We start from the raw sequence: 16,883 nt of genomic DNA, 5'->3' as shown, positions 1-16,883 counted from the left end.
GAATTATTTTAATATTTAAAATACATTTCCCCAAATTGCAAACACTCATTTAAAAAGGTAAATATATACATATACATTTAATAAAATGTGATTTCCTCTATTACCTCCCAAAGCAACTCATCACAGTTCACCACTGTTGCTGTTTAATGCATAAAAATGTCCTTAGTCTTTCCAATTTATGTAATATGGATAAATACATACAACAGGGTTGACAGCAAATGAGTCATAGTATAATAGCTTTGGAAACTTGTTTTTTCACTTAAGAATATATAATATGTTTCCATATCAGTACATGTAGATCTACCTCATTCATTTTACTGGCTTCATAGGATTATAAAAATTTGACATAGAATTTTTTTTAGGATTTTTTTTCAATTTTTTAATGTCATACACCCTACAGTAGTAAACATCACTGTGCATCTATCTTTTGGCTTTTTTCATGTATTTCAGTAAGAGACAATCCTGGAAGTGGAATTGTAGATGTAAAGTGAATATGTTATTTAAGTCTTTACTGCTAGATTGACCTCCAAATGTATTTCCAGTTTAAAATCTTATCAAGAGTATATGACAGCACCCATTTCTCTACACATTGTCAACCCTGGCTATTATCAATGTTTATAGAAATGTTGGCAATCTAATAGCATTTTTTTTTCTAACGTGCACTTTGTTAGTAAGGTTTCACGCTCCTTTTCAAGAACAATCTCTTTATGTATATTAAGGATGATTGGAATCTGTAATTGTCTCGATTTCCTCTTTCATTCAATTGTTAAGATTTGATTTTTATAAACTTTTATAATTAATTTCTGATTTTACTGGTTTGTAGTCAGAAAATATGCTTAGAAATACACTTATTTGGCCCCATGAAGATGAAATCCTAGGGCTGCATCTTACTGCCAGCCTGGTGATGTACTCTGGTCTGTACTGACATTTTGAGTAATTGCTGTGACCTTTGAGTTGCAGTGGATGGAGTTGCTATACAGTTCTAACCAATCAAAACAACAAAATACCCACTCTGAGTGTTTGTTTCATGAGTGCTTAAAAACTTCTATTTTTTATGTTATCTTCACATTTCTATATAATGTTTGCAACACACACACACACACACACACACACACACACACACACACACTACTGTCTTTCAGCTAATCTACCATCTACTCTTCTTTCCCCATCTCTTAAGAGCTTTCCTACCTACAAGCAGAACTTTTGCCTTCTTATGTTTCCTAAATTGTGTATTTATTTCCCTCATGGCATATATCTATATTTGTCTTTAATCCGCCTATAAGTTACCTTTTTGGGAAAATCTATTTTACTCAAAACTAATGCTTATGTTTAATGTCTTACCCATGTCATATTACATATACCATACCCATATCCATATCTATATTATAATTATGTGGAAAATCAGGTTACAGAAGGTTTATTAGAAACTTATTATACCTCAGTTCAATAATTTGGAAACTACTTAATATTTTAAAGAGAGAAAGGACTTTAGATGAATCCAGTTCAATCCCCTCATATGCAGAGACAGAAATTAAGGAAAAGTGAACTTCCCAAGGTTATTGTTGGTCATGACCCACTTTTGTCCTTAACTGATTCTTTAATATTTTTTTAAGGTTCATATTTATTTCAAACGTAGAAGATCGAATCTCTCAGATCTAGATTTTGACACTATTTTTGTTTCAGATTTGGCCATAAAGTCAATGACAACACATGTATTTTCATTCATATCCCCATGGCCTTTCAAACAGTAATATCAAAAACAAAAACAAAACAAAACAAAAAAAGGAACAACTCTTAAGTCATTTTAGAAAAAGGCATAAGGGAGTGCACACAAAGTCAAAAAGAAAAAAAAAAATCCCCTCTCCTATGACGGTCATTTTGAAAAGAAAAAATAATAAATAAATAAAATATTCCAACAACTTCGATCCTAATCAAAAGAAACAATTGTAGATTAAGTCATGTTTAAGCATTGATGAGTCAGTGTGGTTTAGAAGTAATCATTCTTTGAATCAGTTCGTGGTTGCAAGCAACATTGAAAAGGCTCAACATTTTTATTTAAACTTCGGACACTTGCTGCCCTCCCTTACCCTATCTCTTTCAAGATGATATGTAGCTCCTCTGATGATATTGGTGTCCGTATTTGTCAATTTATTAAAGTGACTGAACCAGATTAGTACACGTTTTTCCACTGAGTCAGACTACAAACCTAATTTTTGCCTTAGTCATAAATCCCGAAAAAAGAGGGATTTCACAGCAATAACAAATTTGATATCTAATATTTAACAAGTAGTCTGGAAAGACTTTTACTTAGAAATCAAAATTTAAATATTTCAATTCACTTTTGTGTTTCTGAGGATGAACTAGTCTAATGTAATTCTCTTTTTCAAAATTCTTTATTGAACTTTTTTTTTCCCTTCCTCCGCCATCCCCCCTCCCCCCCAGCCCACTCGGGTTCCAGCCATTGTTTCTCATTCTAGTTGTGTAGGACACAGCTTGGCCCATGCTGGTATTATTAGTTTTGCACTCCCCCGGCTGAGGCAGTCAATTGCCAGTCTTCGGTTGGCCGCTCACAGCAGCTCAAGGCAGCTCTCGCCGGCTGCCAACCACTCATGCTGGCTGCTGGCCGCTCACACTGGCACACAGCAGCCTATGGCAGCACATAGTAGCCCACGGCAGCTCACGCTGACTTCCGGCTGCTCACAGCAGCCCAGCTCCAGGGAGAGCCGTTGTTCAGAATCTTAGCTGTAGAGGGCGCAGCTCACTGGCCCATGCGGGAATCGAACCTGCGACCTCAGTATTAGGAGCTCGGTGCTCCAACCAGCTCAGCCATCTGGCCAACCCTATTGAACTTTGTATAACTGTTTTGATACAAGATATGAACTATTTAGCCAGATACACATGTTAACACAAAAAGTAGCACTTTGTAAGTTATATACATAGTGGACAACCTCCCCAACTACATTTAGAATATAGTGTTTCCCCAAGATAGAGCTGAAAAGCCCATATTTCCCCTTGAAATACTCCCCTTGTAGCTCTTCACTTCCTCACTGGTTTCCTTGCTTTTTTCTGCCAATCAACTATGAGTATTGGCTAAGAATCTCTTGGTCTCTTGTACTTTTTAATTCCTATTTTTCTCTCCCAAGAGCTTATTACTCCTATATAGGTTCAGTACCGACTTTTGTGCACATAACATCTCAATCAATGTCTCCTACCATAGCTTTCTCAGTCTCCTGACAGATTACAAATTACAGAATGGTTGTTTATAAACAAGTACTGAATTGTTCCAAACTGAAACAGCCTATCATATCTCACACCAGCCTGAACTTTCTCCCTGCTTCCCTAACTTGGTCAATGGAAAATATTTGTCAGGTCTCCTGAGCTTGAAAGTTAAGTACAAACAATGTGTGTTTTTGTTGTTGTTTTGTTTTTTTTCATTTACATCTCTTCCTTTTAATCTCCAGCCAACTGTTGAATTCTGATATTTCTTTTGTAATGTTACTTATATATTTTACTTTCTAAAGCTATAACCAGGATTGGAGCTTCAACCTAAATTTAAGGATTTCTGAATGATCTGTGGGGATGTATACTATGACTTTTCCGTAATATTCTATATGTGATTGCCAGAGTAATCTTGCTACAACTTAGTTTCAGTCATTAGGGTCTATTCCTCAATATCCTATGGATATAGTTAATGATGATAGTGTAAAAGTCAAGGTGTTTCAGTTTTGTCGTCCATCACGATTGGATTGGACACCTTTCTCAGCTTCCTTGTAATTATGCCATTCTCTGCACTTCATCTGGAGTTCTGTAAACAGACTTCTCCAACCCCATCTTCCTCTTCTTTCTCTCACAAAGCCTGTCTATTCTCCTTCCACATCATCACTCATCACTTCTCAATGAAGTACCCTTGTAAAACACTTGGTCTATCAAAATCCTTTACATAGCAGATCCTCAAATAATGTTCTGTTCAACGTTGTTGCATTATAACATTGATGAGATGCCATAAGAATTTAACTCTTGTTTATATCAATTAGCCCATGGTAAGTTGGGGTTACCATGGGTTTCATTATATGTTGTTTTACTTAATGTGGCAGAGCCCATCAGTGACATTAAGTGAAGACTTACTGAACTTTTGAAGGTCAGCTTAAATTCTATCTTTACCTGAAAATATTCAGCTCAAAATTATGGCCATTCTGAAAAAAATTCTGCTTTTTGTCTCCCCAGAATAATTGTATCTATTCTATCATATTAATAACACAATTGACAAATCTGAATATCCTTCTATAAAGACACAGAAGTGCTAGGAAAGAGAGAATAATGAAGAAATCTGGTTTCAAGCCTCTGCTCTGTGATTTCCAAGCTGTATATCTCCTAAAAAGCTCCTTACAACACACTGGGTCTCAGTTTGTTCATCTGTGAAATAAGTAGGGTTGGATTAGATAGTTTCCAAGTCTCTTTTAGTTTATGATCTATAAACTGATATTTAAAGGTGTTTCATACAACATACTGTAAAATATTCTCTACTATTATAGTACAGGCTCTATTGTTATAAAATAGACTGTATTGTGTGTTTATCTGCTGATCATTAAATTTCTCAAGCTTATGCCCTTATAAGAATATTCAAACTTCAGAATCAAAATAATAGACAAATTGTAAAATGGTTGTTTTGTATCTGTTACTGTATAAAACCAATTTCATTCAGTTGACATGCTAGTAAAATGTGAAGTTACCTTTATAATATAATAACTGAATAGGCAACTTTTATTGAAATAAAAAATAAAAAGCTTGCTAAATACAGGGCACCGTGCCAAACATTAGTAGATTTAGAATGGCAGTGAGGAAATAGAGATGAATTCAGAGACATGGTATCTACCTTCAAAGAAAAAATTATCTGACGAGGGAGGCATATAGATAAGTTATATGCATAGAAGGTGTTGATTGCTATTGCTTATTGAAAAATTGCTATGAACTAAGACTTATGCCAGGGACGTAACATACACCAATGCTAATTAACATTCAGAAACTCTAATTTGTACAACAACATTGCAAGGTATTTGCTATTATTCCTAATTGCAGAATAAAAAATGTATGAAGTCAGAGACCTTAATCTCCCCAAGATCACGTAGCTAGAGTGATGAGATATAATAGCCATTACATCTTAGTAGGTTTCTTTTAAGGCTTGGAAACATTTTTGTAGGAATGCTTATTTAAAAGGAATGATTATTCTCAATGGAGGTCACTTAAGAAAGTACCTTTGAAAGCAGCCTTAGAACTAAATCTTAATAGAGGAATAGGTTTTTCATTGACCTGGTGGGCAGGTAAGGCATTCTAGGCACAAAGAACAGATTGAGCAAAATTCCAAAGGCAAGAAGGTGGACGTTCAGGGAATTCAGATGATTTAGCATGGCTACAAAGAAGGGCAGGGAGCGAGCAAAGGGAAAGATAACAGCTGTTGAGTTTGGGTGGGCAGGATATTAAAGAGTGTGTTATTCATCCAGGGAAAATGTAATTGGAAAATCTAGCCATTCTAAGCTCTTTCAAAGATGACAACTAAATCAGCTTGCATAACAGCAAATAAAACCTACCCACCTGCTTAGATTCTAATGTAATTAACTGAAAGTTGTGTCTTCCTACACACTGCTTCGTAACTAATTTTGACCTGTACCAGATATTTTTTACAGCAGCTATAGTCAGCATGAAAAGCTCTTTTTCACAGTAATTTTCTACTGTCTTTCTAGTCCACTGAGTTTCTAAGCAATTTTTTTCGTGTTCTTTTGTTCCCTCTCACAGACTTGCAAAAGGGCTCATCTCTTCCTGAACTTGAGAGGAGTGTGTGGGCTGCCAATGGCATATATAATGAAGGTGAGTTTTGAGGATGGAGTTTCAGGCAATCCTACCAAATTCGCTCTTCAGTAAAATGGAGTAGCAACTCTACAGTCTTTATGGAGTGTGAAAATTTCACACAAGTTTGCAGCATCATATTCATATTATTGTCAATGTAACACTAGCTCATTATACAATCTGCAAAGTGTATTCACATCTGTAATTTATTTAGTTTTATTCTATGCTTCTAGTGAAATTGCATTTACTTACAAATGTCTAATACAAGATCTTACAAACAAACACCTTTGCAGCACTTGTTTTTTAAAAAAGTATTTACACTATAAAATAATAATGGTAATCTCACTATTAATAAATTAATCAGCAAATACCACTGTGCAGATCATTTAATATACATTTACTTATAACATTCCATAAAAGTCATTTAGTGTAGCTTTTATATGGTCATTTTTTAATTTATAAATTATATATATATATATACACACACACACACATATATATGTGTATATATGTATGTGTATATATATGTGTGTATGTGTGTGTGTATATATATATATATATATATATATATATATATAATAACAGCAAACTGCCCTAAAAACCTTGAAAAGTTAGCAATAAACCAACACACAATAGATGAAATCAGATAAATGCAAAATATACTTAGCAATCAGCTCTTTTTTGAGGTCCAAAAATCAAGAGGTAAAACAAGGCTGTTGGTTAATAAAGTTAATTAAATTGTCAGGGTTAGACAGAGAATAGATTGTTCAGAAAGTAGATGGGTTAAACAAGACAACATAAAAACACAGAGGCAAACATTGGCAATATTTATTACAGAGCTTTATATCGAAAAATTTACTCTGACCCAAGAGATCCCCCTGTTCCAATACCGAATCGGGTTGAGTACATTCAGCCATCACAGCCTAGTGCTTTTAGGCTGTGATGCTTTTCATATCATTACCTTGCCTTGATTCTAGGCTTGACAAAAATCTTTGGATTAGAATCTACTTGCCAGTGTGTGTGGTGTGACTGTGTGTTTTGGGAAATGTATGTACTGGATATATGCTATGACTGCTAATCCCCAAAGCAGTCCTGTTTTCCATAACATAAGAAAAATTGTATTAGTATTGCATTAGTATTATTGTATTCCAGGTTTGTTGACTTATAATATATGTAAGTTTAAGGTGTAATATGTGATGATTCAGTATGTGTGAATATTGTGAAATGCAATATATGCATGTATTACAAAAGGTTATATAATACGGTTAGTTAACACCTCCATCTCTTCACATAATTACCTTTTTTTTTGTAGTGAAAACTTTTAAGATTTACTCTTAATAACTTCTAAGTATATAATACATACAGTATTATTATTAATTATAGTCACCATGCTATACATTGGGTCCCCAGAACTTATTCTGGGGAAGTTTGTACCCTTTGACCAACATCTCCCCATTTCTCCCACCCCCAGCCACTAGTAACGGCCATTTTATTCTCTGTTTCTATGAGTTTGGCTTTTTTATATTCTACATATTAGTGAGAACATATACGTAGTATTTGACCTTTCTCTCTGTGTGATTCATTTCATTTAGCATAATGTCCTCAAGGTCTATCCATCTTGTCACAAGGACAGGATTTTCCTATTTTTTGTGGTGGAACAGCATTCCATTTTGTGTATATGTACCATACTTTCTTTGTGCATTCATCCACTGATGGAGACTTAAGTTGTTTTCATGCCTTGGCTATTGTGGATAATACTTCATGAACATGGGGGTGCAGGTGTGTTTTTGATAACCTGTTTTCATTTCCTTTGGACATATACCCAGAAGTGGGATTGCTGGATCTATGGTAGTTCTATTTTTTATTTTTATTTTTTGAGCAACCTCCACACGGTTTCCATAGTAATTTTGCCAATTTACATTTCAACCAACAGTGCACAAGAGTTCCCTTTTCTCCACAGCCTCTCCAACACATGCTGTCTTTTGTCTTTTTGATAATTTCCATTCCAACTGGTGTGAGGTGGTATGTCATTGTGATTTTGATTTGTATTTCCCTGATGATTAGTGATGTTGAGCATATTTTCCTGTACCTGTTGGCAGTTAGTAAGTCTTCTTCGGAAACAAACAAAAAAAATTATTTGTTTGCTCTGCCCATGTTTTGACTGCAATGTTTGTTTTTCTATTGAGTTGTATGAGTTCTTTATATATTTTAAATGTTAACCCCTTATCAGATAGATTGTTTGGAAATATTTTCTCCCATTTTGTAGGTTGCCTTTTTATCTTGATTTCTTTCCCATACAGAAGCCGTTAAGTTTGATGAAAGTCCACTTGCTTATTTTTGCTTTTGTTGCTTGCATGGGTTAGTTTTTTGTCATATATTGTCAAGACCAATGCCAAGGAGTTGTGGTTTTTTAAATTTTTTTTTGTAATATTTTTATATTTTCAGTTCTTATATTTAAGTCTTTAGTTCAATTTAAGTTCGTTTTTGTGAATAGTTTAACATAGGGATCCAACATGGGGTTATTCAGTTTTATCAACACTGTATTGGTTTCATTAATGTGTCCTGTGAACTTGGTTACCATGAATCTACCTTTGAAAAAATTCCTGATTCCTTCTATCAAAGTCAGGTTTCTGAGACTATAACTGAAAATCAGTCTCACCATATATAAGTAAAATCCATCATGTCTCTTGGCACCCAGTAAGCTAGCTTTTCTCTGATATAAATTTTGCTATTACATTCTTTCTTTACTATGTAATAGCACTCACCATTTTGCTTCTAAATGGCTTTCTTACATTAAGTGGTATATAGAGTAATTATCAGAAATTTGTACCTCCCCAAAGAAATGTGGATTATGGAATGGAAATTAACAAGGAGAAATGGCAAATCAAAAAAAAAAAAAATCACATGAATAAAAACAGGCTCTTGGATAACTTTAATGACAATAAGAATATTAGCAGGAACTGGTATTTACTGAGTTATTCTATGCATCAAGTGTTGTGTTAAGCTCTTTTTGTGGGTTCATTGATTCCTCCCAGAAACTCTGTGAGGTCAGGATAGTATCATATACAGATTAGGTGAATGAGGACTATACATACGATGTCACTTGTCTGTGGTCTAGCTATGTCTGAACCAGCACTTGATACTAGGTCTGTCTCCTGAAGAGACAGAGCTCTTGCCTATTCAAAGATACTGCCTTGATCCTAAAAACTAGTGACACACAAGATTTACACTAACTGTGGAAATAAGAATTGGAAGTGTTCTAATCACTAGGTGCTATATGAGACAAACTGTTACAATGTCCATCCACACTCACGGCCAGGTTAGCCTACTCTAAAATCAGAACACTTTCCACAATGCAAGCTGTTTAAAGTTTTGCAGTAAACATCAGTGACCTATATATTACAGATACTGGAGTGAAGGCTCAGAGAAATAAAACATATTCAGATACATCCCTTAGGAAGTAACAGAGTACAGATTGTAACTGAGATCTTCTGAGGTGAAGTCTGCATACTTTTCTAACGATCTCCCTGTTTGGAAATCAGGGACCAATCACTCAGCTATATAACGATCACCACACTAAAGGTACAGTTTGGTGATGCATCTGTTAGGGAAAATAGAAAACAGAATAGGACTAATAGTCAGAGATAATCAGAGATCAACTCTGTATATGATTCTGTATAATTAAGTGCTGAATTATTTAGTAAGGATGAAGAAGCTCAGAAGAGACTTCATGTGGGCTGGTATATTCAGGGAAGAGATGGCACATCAACTGGGCCTCAGAGAATGTGGAAGATGAACAGCAGGTGGGGAACATTCCAAAAAAAGTAACAAAGATAAGTATTCTGGGTTATTTTTGTGAGGCGGATAAAAGAATATATTCTGACCCAAGTTGACAGTTTGTTCTGGGGAATCGAAAGAAATCTGGTGGATAAATTAGGCCAGGTTATGAGATTTTTTTTTTAATGTTTAATTTTGTTTTACCCATACATCTACATAACTTTACATAAATGCACAAATGTGGTAATAAACTTGCTATTGAATATATAGTCAGTTTCTTTTTTCCCTTTTTTTGGCTTCCTTCTCTTCCTTTCCTCTTTTACTCAGCCATATTAACCTACCCACTCATCCATGTGAACAACCTAGTATGTAGCTTTCTACATATTTTCTCCTTGTTCAGACTATCAGACTTCATAGTAGGATAAATCATAACTTACCATATTGCTGGATATGAGTTGTGTCTTCAGTGTTTTGATACCAAGACCAATGAAACAATAAACACCCTGACACTTAGGTCATTATTTATGACTGTGTGGTTTGGATAGACTTCCAGGACATGTATTTATTCATTACAATAGCCGCAAATGCTTCATAGTTCCAAAGCACTGTATGAAAGAATACTTTTCTCAATATCCCCTGTAAAAAATAAGTATCATGTCTCCTTTCCATTATTTCTAAAGTGAAGAGCTTAAATGTATACTTTATAATATTAATTTATATTTCCCTAACTGCCAAAGAAAATATTTTCCCATTTTAAATTATTTATGGTTTGTTTTTTGTTTTTTATGTTTGTTTGTTTTAATTAGGATCAGATAATTGTGGTCTGTAACTGCTCTGTTTTTTTTTTCTTTTTTCTTTTTTTTCCTTTTTGTTCTTTTCATCAATCAGGGTTCAATCAGGACAGCACAATGAGAAATACTTAAAGCATTAAGGAATATAGATTTATTATAGGAATAAGGACTTATCCAATTATAGGCGTTTGGGAGAATAATGGTCCAGGAGAGGATGTTGGAGCATCAGAGAAAAGGCACTAACCAGCCCTTCTGAAACACTAGTGTGGCCGACAATTCAGAGCTTATTAAGGAATTTTTGGGACCATGATGGAAGGCTAGTAGAGCAGCCTATGGAAAGGCTATTGCCGCTGTATCTGCTGGTGGCATGACATTTCTTTGGGGGGAAAAATGAGCTGGAAATGGTACCAGGAAGAAGACGAGTTAGCTAGAACCTGTCTGCACCTCTGTGTTGTTCTCTCATTGCAACTAAACACAATGACCTTCAGAGCACAGTGGCTTTTGCTTCCCTTCTGCATTCCTAATCTTGCACAAGTTTCTTTTTTGATCAGCTTTAATCTGGAACCATACAGGGAAGGAAGTTCTGGAAAACATATTTGTAGCTTAGCAAAGTTGAAACAAACCAGATGTGACAAAGCACATGATCAATGTCTATAAATGTCCACAAAATACAAAAATAACATATGTACTTATAACCTTTTGTTAAATGAAATTGATTGATTGTAGTAATTCTTCTGGATCTTTATTCATTTGTTTATTTTAGTCTACTGTATTGTTTAAATTTTTAGAGACATACATATATTATCTTCCATTGCAGTTATAATCTTATTAATTTATTTTTATCTTTATTAACTGTATTGGGGTGACCTTGGTTAGTAAAATTATATAAGTTTCAAGTATACAATTCAATAATACATCACCTATATACTGCATTGTGTTTCACCACCCAGAGTCAGTTCTCCTTTCATCACTACATATTTGATCCCCTTTACCCTCTTCTATCACCCCCATACCCTTTTACCCTCTAGTAACCACTAAACTGTTGTCTGTGTCTATGTTTTTGCTTGTTTGTTGCTTTCAGTTTTATATCACACATATGAATGAAGTCATATGGTTTTCGATTTTTTCTGTCAGATTTATTTTGTTTGGCATGGTAATTTCAAGATCCATCTATGTTGTCACAAATGTCAGTATTTCATCTTTAATTATAACTGAGTAATATATCATTGTATATATGTACCACATTTCTTTATCCATTCATCTGTAGGACACTTCAGTTGTTTACATGTCTTGGCCACCATGAATAATGCTGCAATGAATACAGGAGCATATATATCCTTACAGATAAATGTTTTCAGATTTCTGGGGTAGATACCCAGAAGAAGCATTGCTGGGTCATAAAGTAATCCAAGTCTTAATTTTTGGAGGAATCTTCAATACTGTTTTCCATAGTGGCTTCACCAATTTACATTTCTATCAACAGTGTATGAGGGTTTCTTTTTCTCTACAACATCTCCAACACCTATTACTTTCTTTTTTATAATAGCCATTCAAACAGATGTGATGTGGTATTTTACTGTGGTTTTGATTTGCATTTCTCTAACAGCTACTGAAGTTGAGCATTTTTTCATCTATCCATTGGCCATTTGTTTGTCTTCTTGGGAGAAATGTCTGTTCAGGTCCTCTGCCCATTTTTAATTGGATTGTTTGCTTTTTTGTGGTTGAATTGAATGAGTTATTTATATGTTTTGGATATTAGCCTCTTATTGGAGGTGTTGTTTGCAAATATCTTCTCCCATTCGGTTGGTTGCCTCTTCATTTTCTTGATGGTTTATTTTGCTGTGTAGAAGCTTATTAGTTTGATTTAGTCTCAATCATTTATTTTTGCTTTTATCTCCCTTTCCTTTGAGGTCAAATCCATAAAAATCTCTCTGAATCCAAGGTCCGTAAGTTTAGTACCTATGCTTTCCTCCATGCAATTTATTGTCTCGGGTCTTATATTTATATCTTTGATCCATTTTGATTTTGGTATATGGTTACAAATAGCAGTATAGTTTCTTTCTTTTGCATGTGGCTTCCCAATTTTCCCAGCACCATTTTTTGAAGAGGCTTTCTTTTCTTCACTGCAGGTTTTTGGCTCCTTTGTCAAAAATTATCTTCCCATATATATGTGTGTTTATTTCTGGGTTCTCAATTCTATTACATTGGTCTGTGTCTGTTTTTCTGCCAGTACCATGCTGTTTTGATTAGTGCTTTGTAGTATAAATTGAAGTCAGGGTGTGTGATACCTCTAGCCTTGTTCTTTTTTCTTAGTATTGTTTGTCTATTCAGGATCTTTTGTGATTCCATATAAATCTGGTAATTTTTTGCTCTATTTCTTTTGAAAATGCCATTGGGATTTTGATAGGCATTGTATTAAATCTATATATTTCTTTGAGTAATATGGCCATTTTAACTACGCTGATTCTTCCAATCCATGAACGTGGAATATCTTTCCATTTCTTTGTGTCTTCCTCAATTTCTTTTAATAATTAATTTTTCCATTGTCTAATAGTTGTGCTTTTGTGTTTGAAGCCATATGGTTTGATACATAAAATATATGACTGTTATTTATAAATTATAGCTTTGTTTTTATGTAACATGTCTCTTTAATATTTTATTCCTCCTAATGTGAAACTCCATCTTGACTGATTAATATTGTTAGACTTGCTTACTTTTTAATTTGCTGTAATCAGTTTGATCACCATTTTATTACTTTGCCTTAAGTATTTATATTTATTACAAAGTACATATGTTGATTTTAATCAAATATGTCTCTGTCTTTTAGTGGAAAAATCAGTCTGTATATATTTGAAATATTGGCTGGTATTCTTGATTTACTCATTCCATTTTGCTTTGAATTTATTATTTATGTCCATTGAGTATACATTTTCCTTATTTTTTTCCTTGTTTGATCCAGGTGCAATATATTTCATTTATTTTCTCCTTGGACAAATTTCAGGGTTTTTTTTTTCCCATTCATTAAATATTACATTCATTTTTCTTGTTCTAATAATCAGATGCTTTAAAACAAATCATTTCGTTTATTAATGTACATGCTTCTATTTGCCTCTTGTTTGATCACCTAGCCGATAAAAGAAGGTCTTAAGATTATTTTTACTTTCCAGTTTTCCTTTGTCATTCTCCCATCCCTCATTATACTCCTGTAACATTTTTACTTCCCCACTCCCAACTACCTGAATTTGTTGAGAGAATCGATAACTAATAAGAATTTGTTTTATATTATTTCCTTCCTCTTTAATATCTTTTTATAGCTCTTATAAGTGTCCCTGGAAAGTGTATTATTATTATTATTATTATTATACTTGAATTTAATTAGATAAATAGATAAACATTTGATACTACTGTATTTTACTCTTTTTATTTTGCCTTATGGTCTCTCTTCTGATTCATTTTTTCTTATTCAGTAGTCTTTAAGTGTTTAATCAAACAAATTATGTAAATTATATATTCCTCAAATTATTGAAAATCCACATGTGTCTTCCTGTATTTGAGAATAAATTATATGTAGTCTAAGTATGTGATTCTGGGATGAAGTAATTTTTATCATCAATCTAAAGAAGCTATTCTAGCTTCCAGCATTGCAAATTTTAGAAATCTGATGTCACTCTCTCTTCTCTTTTCCTTAGCCAATATTTTACTGATTCCTAAGTGACAAAATCTAATTTGGGGATTGGAAAATGTAGTCACTAAAGTTAACAGGCAGAGTTTTCTGAAAGGAACCATATGCAAATCCCTGATTTTATTGTATAAAATGTAACGGTATAATTTTGTTTTACCAAATGTTCAACCTTGTTTTACAATAGAACACCACAAACTTGGAACTGGGCTTGTATAACCATTTTCTATGTACTCTTAGGTAATTAAAAAGATGCACTGTTTCTTCTTGTATAAAGCTTGCAAAAACTAAAAATATATATATCCTGGCTGAATACGGCACAGAGATTCCCAAGTATATATTTTTTAATGTACTGAAAAGAAAATACGTAGCTTTTTCCTATCACTTGTAGAAATTATAGGAAGAAGGAAGAACTTTATATGATTTAAAGTATGATTGCTGAATGTTTTTCAAGGTGACACGATGTCATCAATTATTCAGTGATGCTAACAGATTCTTTAGATTTACTTTCATGAATGCAAAAGCTATAACTGACACATTGGTTATTGATAGATAAATGGTTTCAAGTTGCCAATATTGATTTTTAAATAAATTTAGTGATGGCTCATTAGTTAAATAATTAATTCAATATTTTCATGTTATAACTTTGTTTGGGCAAACTGTTTTTTCTCTTGAGAATAGTACAGTGTTTAATTTTAGACTTCACTCAAGGTCAGATTCCCACAAAGCTTTTCTTTGTAAAATTGAATCAAGAGGATTTTCTGTACTATTTCCACTATTTCCTTTCAGAGGACAAAGAATAACCCTGGTCAAACCAGCCATAAAGTCAGAGCACATGAAATTCTCTTCCAGCAGACAAGAATCTTAGAATATGAGACGTGTCTAATCCATGAGTCTTATTAGAGATGAGACACCTTGGGCCAAGCAGGCAAAGTTACTTTCACACTATTTGACGACATGCTAGTTTATATACCAGGATAAGTGTGTAGGCTCTACACTCCCCAGACAATACCTTCCTTCCATGTTTCTCTGCTGGGTTAAAATGGTGGCCTCCATGGCCAAGTGACGACTTGTGTGTTTTTTTTTTTCAATTTCAAAGCTGAGCTCTCATTGTATTAAGATGGCATGATGATGTTTTGTATCAAGATTATTTTTAAATATTTGTTATCATTTTGTATTTCTTTTTTATATTTATTCTGCTGACATAAGTAATACATATTTGATGGATAAAGTGTCCAAACCAGGACACTTTTAAAAATCTGAGGCTATTAATTACACTGTGACAAAAGGCAACCCAGAACATAAGGTCCCTCTAGGAATGAATGGAGATTAAGGTTAAAATATTGGTAAGCAAAGTGAAAAAAAAAGTTCAATTCACTCATATCTCCTCCAAGCAGATTTAGCTATATTTTGAGTTGTATCATTATAGATGTATCTATACATATATATTTTTTGCAAAAATTGATCTTGCACTGCAATCAAGTTTGCAGCCTGCTTTTATTAATAAACAATGTATACAGAGCCTTTATTGCAGTAAATAAATATTTATACACACTGTCTTTTTAAAGGACTGCTTAGTATTACATTGTTAATCTCCAGACACATCCCTTGTTCCAGCTGAACTGGTTATGTTCAAATAGAGAACAGAGTGTGTTCATAACCAGTCACTCCAGCTACTCAGGGGTCAAGCATGTATTATCTCTGAAAAGTAAATAGGTAATTATAAAAACTACCTTCATTCCCACCTGCCTACTAGCAAACATCCAAACAGCCTGTACGGACGGATACGGCAGAGGCCTGAACCAGTCAGCCAGAAGCATCAAGCTATCAGAACAGATATTAGCCATGAAAAACTAGTACCACCATACCCAGAACTCCAACCAAGTATCATCTTTACTCAAAAGTGTGCCAATTCACCCAAATGTGGTATAGTGGTTGATATGACCAGGGTTGATATGAACAGTTGAAGTGCTTACTCCCCCCACTCTCAACTGAGTTGACATGGAAAATAAATCAATAATTATTATATTCTTAAATTTAAAACAAAACCAAAAAAAAAAGCAAGAACAGTCTTTATGAAATCATCTGCCTGGAAGGAGTAAATCACAAAGCAATGCAAACTATAGTCTTGCATACAAATCTTTAAAGGCAATTATTATACGGTACTTTATTTGACTGTCTTATTATTAGACTACTTTGACAAATAAAAAAACCATAGCTGAGGATGGTGGATGACCATTTATTCAGCAAAAGTGTATTTGATTAGCTTTTATGTGTCAAATGATCTTTTAGAAGCTGTGAGAAATAGAAAAATGAGTCAATACAAAGTCTTCCTTAAAGTATTTCTTCTGAACTAGGAGAAAAGTATGAGCCTACTTTCAAACGCTTATATGTATAATACATGGTAGAAACATAGTGAAAATGCCATGGAATGAGGTTATTCATATTCTATAGGAATTAGAGAAGGTTAAATCCACATCTAACTGGCTCTAGGGCCTTGAAGGATGGGTTAGGCTTGAGAAAACTTATGAATAGGATGGGAGTTCTAGGATGAGGATTCCAAGTGGAGAACACAGCAGAACGACAAAAGCAGAGCACCCTATGAGGAAGAAAACCATTGTAGAATCAGAAGAGTTTACAAAAGAGTCTTAGAAACAAGATTGGAAAGTACTGAGTGCAGATCATAGAGCTCCCTGAATGGTAGAACAGTGAAGATGGACTTCAGTCAACAGGCAACTTAAAGAAGTAATACAAGTTTTCAGCAGGGCCATAAGATACAAAATGTCATTTAA

General features: G+C 33.9%; 1 protein-coding gene across 2 annotated transcripts in view; it reads left to right on the top strand.

Annotated features, from left to right (window-relative positions):
- Positions 1-16,883, top strand: part of ANO3 (anoctamin 3) — a 344,736-nt gene that overhangs the window by 87,602 nt on the left and 240,251 nt on the right. For both annotated transcript variants that reach the window (XM_033120578.1, XM_033120577.1), the window contains exon 2: positions 5,794-5,865. In XM_033120578.1, the coding sequence (XP_032976469.1) occupies positions 5,794-5,865 (72 nt within the window). The remainder of the gene's footprint in view (positions 1-5,793; positions 5,866-16,883) is intronic.

This window comes from Rhinolophus ferrumequinum, chromosome 11 (assembly GCF_004115265.2).
Source record: "Rhinolophus ferrumequinum isolate MPI-CBG mRhiFer1 chromosome 11, mRhiFer1_v1.p, whole genome shotgun sequence".
In the NCBI taxonomy this organism is placed as follows: Eukaryota; Metazoa; Chordata; class Mammalia; order Chiroptera; family Rhinolophidae; genus Rhinolophus; species Rhinolophus ferrumequinum.
Note: the sequence above shows the minus strand (reverse complement) of the source record. Positions and strands in the feature narration are given on the sequence as shown.